Here is a 14,213-nt window from a genome sequence, read left to right on the forward strand (position 1 = left end):
GTGATCTGGGATGATAGCATGCATCCTGCTTATGGATGGGAGCAGCCTGAAGGTTAGCTTTGCCGAAAGGAGCATTCTCAGTTTCTCTTGTCGTCCTGGCATGTGCTATTAATGAGAGTAGCTGGCTTGATAATGGAGTCGCTGGATGCCTGAAGGTTAAACATAGAGAGCTGAACCTACTCAGTGTGACGGACTGTATAGTAGGAAACAGTAGCTAACAGCAATTAAATGCACTTAATAGCTCCATTATTGGAGGTTGCAATGGACAACAGGTCTGCAGTTAGCAGACACAGACGCTTAGAGAACGGACATAAAACAACAGAGCAGCACGGCCTTGTGTTTTATTTGTCTTCTTGTGTGTACTGTATGTTTGTGCGAAAGAGGGATTGACAGCACAGATTATGATGTGTGATGTGTACAGCTCTGTAATACTATTTGTATTTGTGTTTCAGTGTGTTTATTCCTTAGTCCCTGACTTGGTGGATAGGAAACGAGATTTACTGTGTACAGCCAAATATTCCCATCTTTACTGATCCATGAACTTTCTTTCATTACCATTGGGAATTGGTTATTGTAAAATGTATTGTGAAATTCTCAGTTGTGAAATTGCACATTCTTGCAGTGTGCTATCGGTGGCAACATACCTTCAAATTTATTTATGTGATCAGCTCTCAAAATGACAATCATTGGCTTGGTAGCGATGGAAAAATGATTGATAGTTGTCAAAAAGCTCTTTAGTTTTAATTGACTTAATTATTTAATTGTGATGAAAAAAACATTACTTGAGTGGTTTACTCTTAACAAGACAGAACAAGTGCATTTTTTTTAGCTAGCCAAGGTTGTTTTCTACTGTATACTATATAAAATATGTTCATTTACACTGCTGATTTGCTTTCATTTGCTCTTACTCTTTCCCCTATCCTCCCCTATTCTTTCCTGCATCTTATTTGCTGTACCTGCAATGCCGGAGAAGAAGGAAGATAAGGTGGTTAGACACTTTTTACTGTTATATTCTCTATGTGGAACTAGTGCACTCATTACCAAAGCTCCTATGCTGTCATTGTGATAGTGTCCATTGTCATATTGCCTTTAATTGTTGCATTGTTAAAATCCACCCTCGGTGTTTAAAAGTTCCTGTTGTTTTTACAGTTTATGCTTTTGCTAAACAGACTCTCTCCTTCCTCATGTCTAACTCAATCTCTCATATTGAAAGGCAGGATAAATACACGCCAGATAGTCTACAGGTTTCTAATTACTTTGGTCTTCAACTTCCACACAGGCTATTATGTGTAGAATTATATGAAGGAAAAAAAAAACATTAAAAAAATATCCTACTGATTAAGAGTATTTCTCTTAATACTACTGTCTCTTAGTTCAAGTAATGTCTTTGCAGCAGTACGTGGCCTGTTTCTGTCTTACCGTAAAGTGTGTGCATCTTGTTCAGTCCTGGGAAACTGCATAAGTTAATCAGAATTCTGCCATGCACTTCAGCACAGCAGATAATACTCTGTAAATGCAATTTGTCTCTCATTATCCCAATGATTATCAGACATCTTGCTAATATCTGTTTTCTTCTTCAGGCTAGTGTTTCTGTTTCTGTGCTGCTATATTTTTAAAATATTTTTAAAGTCCATTTACACGCCCTTGGGTACATCTGCCTCCACTTGCTATTTCAATCCTTTGTTTTTCATAGATCCGTCTCACACGTCAGTCAGATGGGTTGGATTTTTATGGCAGAATATTGATGACATCGGAAAACACAGGACGATGTTTCATTTCCTCTGAGGGCAATGTTGTGAAATGATTAGTATTGATTTGTTCCCTCTTTGTTTGCATCTGGTTTTGTGGACGTTTCATTGACTGGAGATTGTCTGTTTCTGCCTCTGCACTTACATAGTACATGGCAGGAGAAATAATTGTAAAAGACATTATCCATTTATAGAGGTTGCTGATCTGTGCTGTTTGTGTAATAAGCTCCCCAGACAAAAATAAATAAATAAATAAATAAATAAATCCACAAATAGCATCACCTAATTTTGCAATGTCAGTAGGTTGCACACCTGGACAAATGAAATTTAAAACTTAAAAGCATTAAACTCAAGGGTCAGTTGTTGACCAGACTCTGAGGTTTGTGTTTTACGTCCAAGCAAAATACAACACTGACATTTCCATGTTCCAGGATGTCAGCAGTAGGGCCCACAAGGCCACATTTGTGTGTGACCTGTTTGACAAGCCTGACAGGACTGTCAGTGTTATAAAGGTAAGACATTACAGGTAGAAATGCAATTTTGGTCACGTCAATCATTTTTCAAGTTTTTTTTTGTGCTAACTATAACACCTGTTATCTTAAACTATAGTAATAAAATTCCAAACACTCACTTATTTCACTGTTCTTGTCCACTCGCATTATCTGAAACTTTGCAACTTTGATGAAGGTTTAAGATCTGTGCAATTTTATCACACATCATATATCCCTGAAAAGCTTGTTTCTTCATATATAATCACAGTCCACTTTATTAGGAACACCTGTACAACTGCACAGACTCTTGTCCAAACTGGACAGTTGAATATTGGAAAAAGACCAGCTAATTTTTTTTTCTAATCTTCAGCTGTCAAGTTTGTTTGAGTCTGTGCCCATGATAGTGTCGGATTCTGGTTCTTGGATGACAGGAGTGAAACCCAATGGGGTCTTCTGCTGTTGTAGCTCATCCACCTCAAGGTTTGATGTGTGTTCTGAGATGCATTTCTGTTCACCACGGCTGTAAAGAGTGCTTATTTGAGTTACTATAGACTTCCTGCCAACTCAGAACAGTCTGGTCATTCTCCTCTAATCTCTCTCATCAACAATGTGTTTCCACTCACAGAACTGCCGCTCAATCAATGGTTTTTGTATTTCACACCATTCTGAGTAAACTCTGTTGTGTGTGAAACTCTCACACTTTTTCCTCATTATGATGTTTAATGTGAACATTAACTGAAGCTCTTGGCCTGTATCTGCATGATGTTTTGCATTGCATCGCTGTCACCTCATTGTACTTGCAGATTGTACAGGTGTTCCTAATAGAGTGGACATTGAGTATATATGTCAATTTGTAAAGGTGTTATCATTAATATGATATACATTTCATATAGTGTGGTATATATATATATATATATATATATATATATATATATATATATATATAAAGCATATTACAGAGGAACGTCCCACATTGTTGATAATTCCATCCATCCATCCATCCAGCCAGCCAGCCATCCCATCTATCCATTTTCTGTACCACTTATCCTAAGCAGGGTTGTGGGGAGCCTAGAGCTTATCCCGGGGAACTGGGGGCACAATGCGGGCGACACCAAGCACACTGTTCTGTAAAAATATTTTTGGCTGAGAGCATCTTCACAGTCACATTCATATTTAATTTTAAGATCATCCAAAGACTATATTTTTGGTTTTATTAAGTATGCAAATATATACATAATTAATTAGACAAAGCCTCATTTGCATAACTAAATGTAATTTTTTTTAAAGGTTCCAGTACAAACAATACTTGCAAGAATATCAGTAATATCAACTGGCAAATATTCATTTTGCTATCTATTGTTGTTAAAAATCACTTGTAGTGTCTTGCCTTAATGTGAGGGATGATGTAGCCAACTATTAGCAAAGAAATGCCTATTTTTTTTTGTCCATGGAGTTTATTTAAATAGAAGAACAACATGAGATACAGTGCAGACTAGTGGTGAGCCTGGACACTACAGGTAAGGGGCCTTGGGCAGGTGAAGTCAGTGTTTTTATTGTTAGCCCAGATCCTCAGGGAGATACAAGTGCACAATGAAATGCATACGCTCATGTGTGGCCGGTTGAGGAACTGTATAAAGCATGTGTGTGCTTTATTCATAGGGTCTATTGATCTGCTTAATTCAGAACAAATCCACTGTTTGGAAAATGAGCCAGGCTAAACTTATCATGGTATTGATCCACAGATGCCTTGTCAAGTACAAGATGCATGTCTTGGTGAGAAAACAGTGAGAGCTGGAGTTTTGTAACATCAGCAGAGACCTGCGATAAATTATTTATGCTGTTGATCTGGTATTTAACAATTGAAATGCTCAGTATATGAGGGGTGAGTGAATGAGTGTTTGTGAAGGCGGTCAGGGGGCGAGTGTCTCCAGGCACTGATATACTGGCTCATTAGGGCAAATGGACAGTAATCTCTTTTGTGGCAGTCTTTCATCCTTATCCGGGATTTATAACATGCCGAGTTATGGAGCCAGCTCTGCCCGCTGCTGCCCCCATACGTCAAGCTGTCAGAGGTGGCGAGTGCGCCCTCCGTCCAGCCTCTTCTTCCGCTCCACGCTTCTCCTGTCACTCCATTTATCTCACCTGTTTGGCTGCATTTGACAACACCAAACAAGCAATGGAAATGAAATGATATTAAAGAGTTGCAGAAGCTGGCTGATATATGACAAACTTACAGGCATTGCTCCATCAGTCACTGCAGCCAGAGATGTCAAAAACAGCAAGTTAGAGTACCAAGCGTAGGATATAGCTACTCATGTTAGGGAGAAGATTACTTCGATATACTTTAAGTAGTTTTCTTACCCTCGGTAGACCCTTCTCTCTTTTTTTGTCCATGACAATATGGCTCTCCACAGGTCATTAATTTAAAGAAAGAGACAGTGGCTTGGATACTGATCTTACGTAATCTATCATGTAAACTGCTGTTCGGGGCGCTCCCTATTTATACACTGTTCTCAGTTCCACATCCCGATGAACACAGAAGTGCAATGATGGAGGCGGCGTGTTCTGGCAGCCCAAGAACATGGTGGCAATGCTGGAAAAGAGCAGACGTTGGAGTCCTTAACCCTTGAGAAGCCCATGTCACTGTGTTGAAAGAGCACAGCCAGAGAGCAGCACAAAAAGAGGAAGGATATTTTTGATCCTCTTAATGTTTCGCTTGAGATGGGGAAGTGTATGCTCACTCAGGGAGGGCACGAGGGACAAAAGGTTAAACTGAAAACGAACCTTAGAAGTTTGTCCACTCATAGAAGAAACAGTACCAAGTATTTGTGCAGATGTATAGAGGTATATGGCAGTAAAATCACCTTTCCTAGTTATTCCTTATTTGACTGGCTGGGAAATCTGCCATATGTTGCCATATTCCTTATATAACTGGGTATTGAGTTACCATTTTCCTTATCTTGTTCTGTTCTTGTGCTATTTGAAACACCAGAAAGAGGAGACGCCGGACTGTGAGGGGTCTGAGACACATGCCTCGTGTTAATATCCTGTTTGTGTGTGTGTGTGTGTGATAATATCACCCGGTGCATATGCAAGATGTTCTGGAAAATTCCACTCTTATCAATATATGTGTCATGCCAGGTTTATATATATATATATATATATATATATATATATATATATATATATATATATATATATATAGCTTGACTATATACAGTCATGTGAAAAAATAAGTACACCCCATGATAATTGTTGGCTTTTTTGACATATTTGGACAAGCAAACTTTTGATCATCTTTGAAACAGTCCCTATTAATAAAGTTGATATATTTGAACAAAACCACAAGGAAAATTAGCTTTTTCAATCATTTATTCAACAGAAATATCAATAGATGGAATATTCTTCTGTGGAAAAAGTAAGTACACCCTTGGCCTCAGAAGCTAGTATTGCCCCCTTTAGCAGAAATAACTTCTTCTAGGTGTATCATTGTCCACCAGGCTTGCTGGAATTTTTGACCACCATGCAATATTCTTTCAGTTGCAAGATGTTTGAGGGTTTTCTTGCATGTACTGCCCGTTTCAAATCCCCCACAACATTTCAATGGGATTCAAATCCAGGGTTTGACTAGTCCATTCCATAACCCTCCATTTCTGCTTACTGAGCCATTCCTTGGTGGATTTGCTAGTCTGCTTAGGATCATTAACCCGTTGAAAGTTCTCTCTGAAACTTCAACTGTTGGATATATTGCCTCACATTATCTTCAAGCACTTTTTGATATGATGCATAGTTCAGTCAATGAATACAAGCTGTCCAATCCCTGAGGCAGTGAAGCAACCCCAAACCATAACATTTCCACCACCATGCTTCACAGTTACTATGAGGTGCTTTTCCTGTGAAGCTGACTTTAGTCTGCACCAAACATGTCTGCTGTTACTGTGGCCAAACAAATACATATTTGATACGTCTGTCCAGAGCACATTATTCCGAAAGGCCTGGTCTTTGCCTATATGCTCATTGGTAAACTGTAGGCTTGCAAAGGCATTTTCCTGGCACGTCTCACATGCAGGTAAAATTTCTGCAATCTCTTTCTGATTGTGGAAGCATGCACTTTGACAACAGTTGCAAGACTTACTAGCAGATCCTGTGATGAAATTTTTGGGGTTCTTGGAGACTTCTTTTTGATCAGATGGTCTGCTCAGGGGCTGAATTTACTGGGACGGCCAGTCCTGGACAAATTGACAGTCATTTGAAATCTGCGTTGCTTGTAGATGATTTTTCTTACAGTGGAATGATGTATTTAAGATAATTTGGAGATCTTTTTAAATCCCTAGCCAGACTCATAGGCATCCACAACCTTTTTTCTGAAGGCCTTACAGAGCTCTTTAGATCTTGGCAGGATGACACCACACACCTCAATAAAAAAGGGGACACCAGACACTAGATATGATAGGGGTATAAATAAGACAGGTTCCACCTGCACTTCCTAAGCAGGTTCTGCTCACTGGCACCCAATCTTGAACACCTGATTCTAATTTTATGGATTTGAAGGTGTGATGTAGGGGTGTACTTTCCATGTGACTGATCTTTTTTTTTTTTTTTTGCTTTTATAATTATGAAAATTACTACAAAAGGTCAATTTTATGTGTCATTTGATAAAGTGTATCACCTTTATTAATAGGCACTGTTTCAAAGAGGATAAAATGTTTGCTTATTCAAATATGCAAAAAAAAATTCCATGGGGTGTACTTATTTTTTCACATGACTGTATATTGGTGCTTTAAAGATGTACAGTGCAGTGAAAAAGTATTTGCCCCATCTTGATTTCTTCTGTTTTTGTGTATATCTTATACTTAATCGTTTTAGACCTTCAAACGAAATACAACATAAAACAAAGGCAACCTGAGTAAACACACAATACAGTTTTTATTTATTTAATTTTTACTGAAGCAAAAAAAGTTACCCAAAACCTATCACCAATGTGAAAAACTAATTTCCCCCTTAAACATAAAATCTGGTTGTGCCATCTTTAGCAGCAATAACTGCAACCAAAAGCTTCTGATAACTGGAGATCAGTCTTTCACTTAGTTTTGGGTAGGAGAAAATTATTTCCCCTTTCACCCCCTCATCTACTAAACCTCTATTTGCACACTACAGTGAATTACTAAACTGGACACTACATTAATTTTTATTCTCTTTTATACTATGTCTCTATATCTGCTTTAACACTAACTGTCTGTGATTAGCTGCCTTTTTTGCGTCACAACAGACAGAATCAGATGTGCTTTTTATTCTCAGTGCAAATATAAAAATAGACTTATCCCCATAGGAGGTGGCTTGGAAATAAATGTGTAAATACAACTATTTTTTGAGGGAAATGAGAGAGAGAAAAAAGTGGTTCAAGGTAATACAGGATATGTCTGTAGCATATATACATACTGTACATACACAGCAAGATGTAGATTTTATTGTTATGATCCAATACTGAATCATACAGAGTTGTGCTTAAGTGTAGATTAAGTTTCAGATTTGTGAGAAGATCCTTAATACTATATAAGTGGCATCGTATTGGTTCAGAATTGTACGTATTTATTTAGAAAGGCGAAAAGGAAGTTAGAGATACAGAGGAAATATATATTTGGTATGCATTATGCAACAACTTCATATCCCTAAACTCAATTAGATTTATTAGTCCATCTATACATTTTCATTGGAAGCTTTTAATATAATTAATCTGATCATTTGCCCATCAGCACAACTCAACTAGCATTCAGTATGGATCCTACAGGGTTCGATCTGACACTGCTTATTTTTCCTGCTCTCTTGCTTGCTCTTGCCTTCTGGATCATGAATGAGTTGTTCCCACCATCTCTAGCTGTCACTGTTATTGTGGCTCATCAGCATTTGTACATTTGCTGCAATTTACTATTATAATGTACTATTGCTTTGATTATGAAATTTTTGGCTAATTTATGTTCTCGCCATAGACTGCATTACAGCCTCAGTGAATCATGGCTGCATTCTGATTTCTTTCTATGTCTTTATGCGTTCAAATAAAGGCTGCTTTTCAAAAGCACTAGGTGAATATTTTAGAGTAAGCATGAGCTTAGTGTAGAAAGTGTACGGCAAATTCACTCATAAACCTCAGAGCCTTTACAATAGGCAGCATACTTCATACATATAATACCTTACATGCAAAGTAATGTCCCTATATACATTCCTACTGAAAATGGAGGATAATTAAACATTATTTTCCTTCCATTATTAACACGTCACACATATACGTACACACACAAACACACGCAGTAGACTGTGTCCTAGATTTTGCACCTAGAAATGGCTAATGGTGCTGTCTTTACTCCCTTGAGATGGCTTGAAGGCATATAACAAATTGCCTTTAGAGGTTAGTTAAAGACCTTTGAAGTAATATCCACGCCAGTGTGCCAGATTAGAACGAGAGTTTTTTTGGCCTCGTGTCATACCTGGATTAGTTACTTGAGTAAGCAAATGTCATATATTGAATTTTAAATTATAATGTAATGGTGATGCAATATAGTATGTTTATGTGAATAAGTATATATTTTGCTATGTTATACAGTATGTTTTACATTCACAATCACACGCTGCTCTATAGTGGTGTGCAGTATGCTGGTGGTGGGATTGGTCTAATCCGTGCAGAAAGGGTCTGGGTCCGTATCTGACAGCTGGAGATTCTGCTGCTGATTTACTTTAGATTAGTTTGGAGCCACTCCAATCCTGTTCAATCAGGGCATAATGCTTTTCCGCAGTCCATGGCGATGACCTGTCTCTTCTGTCCTGATCTTCCTGTTCGCTAACACATCAATATCATCAATATCATCTCTATATCCCTTCACCTACAGGACACCAGGCATCTGAGTTAAATGACACTATTTCACTCTTTCCTGTAGATGCTGATTTTTTTTTTCCTGTAAATATTATGCCAAAGTAATGTGAAATGTGCTTGAATAAAGAGAGGTTTTTATAGGGAAAAAGATGATCTTGTATATGTAAGGTGAGTTTCAGTGTACTGAGATTGAAAAAGAAGAAAGTAGGACAGGAGTTATGGTAGCAGGTGGCATATGTGAACACTCTGTTATCCTGCTATAACCACAGAGTGTGTTTGGTTGGCACAGGCATCAGTACCAGAAGGCTGCGTGTGTTTGTATATGTGTAGGTGTGTGCATGTAAGAGCGGTTGTTGGGCATTGTGTTTGTGGGGGACAGAGGATGTCTTTACCCACCGTAGCGACAGTATGTAGTGAGCTGGGGAATTGTTTGCAGCTCCTGATGGTGCTGGCTACGTGGCTGCCTGGATAAATATAGCCATGTTTATGCCCCCTCCCCATCTCCCTAACACTTTAATCAAAAGCAATCTGGAGGAGGAGAGGAGTGGGGAAAAAAGAGGGAAAATATGGGATGTGCCAAGGTCTTTTTGTGTCGCCTCCTCCTGAAGGAATCAGCAGGGACTGAGTGTGGATATGGGGTAGAGAACTGCTAATGCCTAGGAAAACAAGACCTGGCCTGCCATGACTCTCATCAGGTCTCCCCACAGAGAAGATGGACAATGTCCATGCTTTATGGACATATAAATCCATCCCACAGGCTCGGGAACTTGGTCCCTATTTCAAAATTGAGTCTGTAAAAATGAATAACTTGTATTTGGTGTTTCATTGATATTATTGCTGTTTCATTGATATTATTTATTACGTACACAGTTTTAGCTAATTTGGTACAGCCCCTTTTAGGTGGTGCTAACACATTCATAAGCATTTTGTAAATCTTTTATAATGCAGTGTTAAAGGATTCATGAAGGCGTATGACAAAACTCACCGTGTGTCATTAGATATGATTTTGTCTTTACATAAAACAAAGCAGAACCCTCAATTATCAAATGTGAAAGATTCTTACTCTAATTTCTTTGTAAATTTTCATTTTCCTTTATTTATTTATTTATTTATTTATTTATATATTTTTTTTTTACAAAAGGCACTTTCATAAAGCTTTGAGACCTCTTATGTGCTTAAAAATAGTTTTATAAATTCAAAATTGATTACTACTTTGGTTTGAGTTTATGAGAAAGATTAATTTGGTTCACATTTCAATACAACTTCACTCACATAAGAAGAAATTATTGTTTTTCTTTTTATATAAGTAATAAGCTGAATTGAAATGTTGCTTCATAATGGTTTTAATGCAAATGCTGCCATATTAAGTAGATCTAGAAAATGCACTTTTCAATTGGTAAGATGATAGCCTAAAAACATCATGAATGTGCTGTTAATAAAGACAAAATAAATAACTTCCACAGTTATTCCACAACTTGCCACATATGTGTTTGTTTGTTTGCTTAGTAAATAATTAAATTAATATTTTTGGACACTATATATTATTGTTTATATTTTGTTTAAAAGACTTTAGTTTAAAATATGAAAAGTGGCTTTAGAAGTGTTTATTATTACATGTTCAGTGAACTGGGAAAAGTTAGAAATGATTTAATTATATTGAACCTTTCCATTTATTGAAATCCATATCTAATCTAATCAGAAAAGGCCAAAGTCTTTATCACTCTAACTAGGAACTTGTAGTGCACCACATATTTATGTTCTACAGTTAATACTTTCATCTTTATGCTTTTATGGTTTTACCCTTCAAGTGTGCCTGCCTTTAATAAAGCACTCATTGGGAGTTCTATTAGGATCTGAGAGTGAACAGTTAATACGTTCCACAAAGATTTAGGCTATTCTTTATCATTTTGTTTGAGCTGTTGCAGTATATATGTTATTAATAAATGTTATTAATAAATGATTTTATTATGGTGCTTCTCTATGTCTAGACAATATGCTATCTAGGTGAAATCTTTTTTTTTTTTTTTTTTTAAAGCTCAGCATGTTTACAGTGCTCTGCTCTCTGCAGGTGATGTGGGTATGTAACAAGTGCCGTAAGCAGCAGGACATCCTCACTAATTCAGGGGAATGGTTTGCAGAACAGGGGCCAAAGGCAAAGTCTACGGCCCTGGAGACAGCAGTGAACGAGCCAGCCAGGTGTGCAGATCCAGCAGGAGACAAGAAAGTGCGCTCTAGGTCTCAGATTCCTCTTGGTTCCTCTGCCTCCACTGCCCAGGACAACCAGCTGCCTACAAATACAAGCAAAGGCCCTGCTGCTGGACAGGCCGACATGCCTTCATCCCGATCCCGCAGTGAACCGCCACGAGAAAGGTTGTAGTGATTTAAAATCAATTTTTATCAATGGAATCTTTCAAAAAGAAGACACTCACTAAATTTCCTACCTCAAAGTTTTGATATTTGTTCTCGGTTTTGTTCTTAGGTAGACAGATTATTTCTTCTGCTGTATTTTCATCACACTACATGAAGTTTGAAGATAAAGTAGGAAATATTTACTTTAGCGTACTGGAATAAATAAAAGTCTCATGGAACAGGAGGCTAAATTCGATGCAGGGTAATATACACAGTTGGTGTTTATTCGTTGGGAATTATAAAAAATTAGTTTCCATTCAGTTCATTTTCCTTAGGGTGCTATTTGCTTATTATGGTTATTGCCTTGTCATACATGCGTTTGAATCACGTTGTGCATAGATCTGAATAATATGTATAATTCATGAGTAGCAGTCCTTTTATGTGCTCTTTGTGAAGCACAATATCTCCCTCTTCTATTTTCAGTCTCTCTGATCCTCCACTTTTGTTGCTTTACCAGGAAAAAGCAATCATCAACCTCAGACCAGAACGGCAAGCCAGTACAGAGAGCGGAGAGGCGAAGGGGATTGCCCAAACTCCATTCGCAACCTACACAGGACTGGGAGGCTGGAGAGGCTCGTCGAGAGGCTCGCTGTCTGGTTAAAGCCCGATCACAGGACCAGAGCTATGTTGACCTGGAGGGAAGTATAGGGGAGCTGAGAAGGACAGAGGGTGAGCAGAGGCCACCTCGAGAGGAGCAACGAAACGAGGCTAACCCTCCACAACATCCTGTCAAGGCCCAGCCGATGGAGCAGGAGAAACGAGTGCATCCAAAAGCACCATGGCTCAGACAAGTGGAGACAGGCGTGCCTGAGAGGCAAGCTGGCGAGGCGGTCACAGATAATAGAACAGGCCGGAGGTGGGCAGAGGAGCGCCAATCATCTCTGGAGAGCAAACAAAAAGGGGTAATGGGGGAGAGGACCGTGGGGGGCACAATAGGATCTGCAGTGCAAGCTCCTAAACCTAACCACGCCCCTCAGCCACCTGCCCCAGGGTTCCGTGTAGGTCCTGCTGCGCCCACCGGAACCCTTGAACTCAGGGAGCCTCCTGAAAGGGACAGGAAGCTTCAGCCAAGCCACCTGGAGCCAGGCTCGGCTGGTATGGCACGTAAGACCAAGCGGGAAAAAGCTGAGAGCATGCTGCGTAATGACTCTCTCAGCTCTGACCAATCAGAATGCCTGCGGCCTCCCCCACCCCGCCCCTACAAGTCAAAGCGTGGAGGGAACAAGCGGCAAATGTCAGTCAGTAGCTCCGAGGAGGAAGGCGGCTCCACGCCTGAGTACACTAGCTGTGAGGATGGAGAGATCGAGAGCGTCAGTGAGAGAGGTAAGCTGCACTGAGAAGCTCCATTTTCTTTACTATTTAATATATGTTCAACAATTTTTAATCTAAAAAATACAGTAAAGAGTAAAAGTTTGCATGTCCCATGATTATGATTTTTTTTTTTATGGAAAAAAGTATCATATTTAAAGTTTATCTTTAAAAAAAAAGGTGCAATTACAAAATGTTTAAAAAATAAATAAATCAATAAATAAATGTGGGTGTATGCCAATATATGTAAACAATATAAAATATATTCTGAAAACAAGTTTGCCCATGACCATCTTGTCTCCAAAATGGTACTTATAACAGCAGTATCAAGAATAAGCAAGGATTTGCCAAGCAGTCTGGCTGCGTTAGAACAGATTTGCACACAGATGATTACAGAATATTTATATCGCAACGAGAAAGGGAAATGCATTTTAACTGCTATTTTTTCAATATTTATAACTTAACATATTCTACTGGGTTATTTTTAAAATTGTGATGATGGAAAACATTTGCAAATCAATTGTGTGGTATGGATCATGGAACTTTCTTGGGGTGAGAACTTTGAGAACTTGTGCAGGAGTTCTGGGCGGCTTCTGCTTTACACTAGACAGCCAGACCCCGACTGAACAGATTTAGGTAGGAGTTGTTGAATAGTAGGGAGGAGACAGGGAGGTGGTGGGTGTGAAATCTCTCACGAGGAACAAAAGGCAGAGATGGGAATTTAAAGATAGGAAAATGGAAGTTGTCCCAAACTTCAGTTATCTATGTATCCTTGTGTAACCTAACACACTAAACATCTTGTTCTTGTAAATTACATTTTTTTTTACTTTTTACATTTCCCTCCAATCTATCAATATGCATAAAAATGGGATGGCTTCTGACATACATTCCTGTTCTGAAAAATGTTTAATATGAATATGGATTTGAATCACTTTCACTAGTATCTGACAGGAAGACAGGAAGCTCAGAATATTAAACACCATACCTGTACACTGTAAACTGATTGTGATTTCACTCTTAGCCAAGCAAGGATACAGTATATCATTTTGCTTATATAATGTACAGTCAATAATTTAATTAACAGATGAGCTAAACTAATAAGGACTGTAGGGCAGGGAAGGGTGTGCTCATGGTAGCATGCTGCTTGCCAGACAAAGTGGTTGCACACAGACATAAAAGGTCAGCGTATCAACACAAGCCAGAGATGAAATGTAAACTGCAGACACACAGAGAGAAACAGAATGAACAGTACACCAACTCATTGTTATCATTGTAGCAGGACTTAATCAGACTCAGAGATTTCATTAACACAGTAAGTAAGAAGTCTGATAGTTCCATACAGAGGATATGAGCAGAGTTGGACTGATGACTGATATGTATTGATATGAATTT

At 38.5% G+C, this 14,213-nt stretch overlaps 1 protein-coding gene across 1 annotated transcript in view; it reads left to right on the forward strand.

Annotated features, from left to right (window-relative positions):
* Positions 1 to 14,213, forward strand: part of LOC128605700 (regulating synaptic membrane exocytosis protein 1-like) — an 82,382-nt gene that overhangs the window by 29,848 nt on the left and 38,321 nt on the right. Inside the window, exons 4-5 of the mRNA XM_053621395.1 lie at positions 11,173 to 11,474; positions 11,971 to 12,836. Of these exons, the coding sequence (XP_053477370.1) occupies positions 11,173 to 11,474; positions 11,971 to 12,836 (1,168 nt within the window). The remainder of the gene's footprint in view (positions 1 to 11,172; positions 11,475 to 11,970; positions 12,837 to 14,213) is intronic.

Source organism: Ictalurus furcatus, chromosome 3 (assembly GCF_023375685.1).
Source record: "Ictalurus furcatus strain D&B chromosome 3, Billie_1.0, whole genome shotgun sequence".
Lineage (NCBI taxonomy): Eukaryota > Metazoa > Chordata > Actinopteri > Siluriformes > Ictaluridae > Ictalurus > Ictalurus furcatus.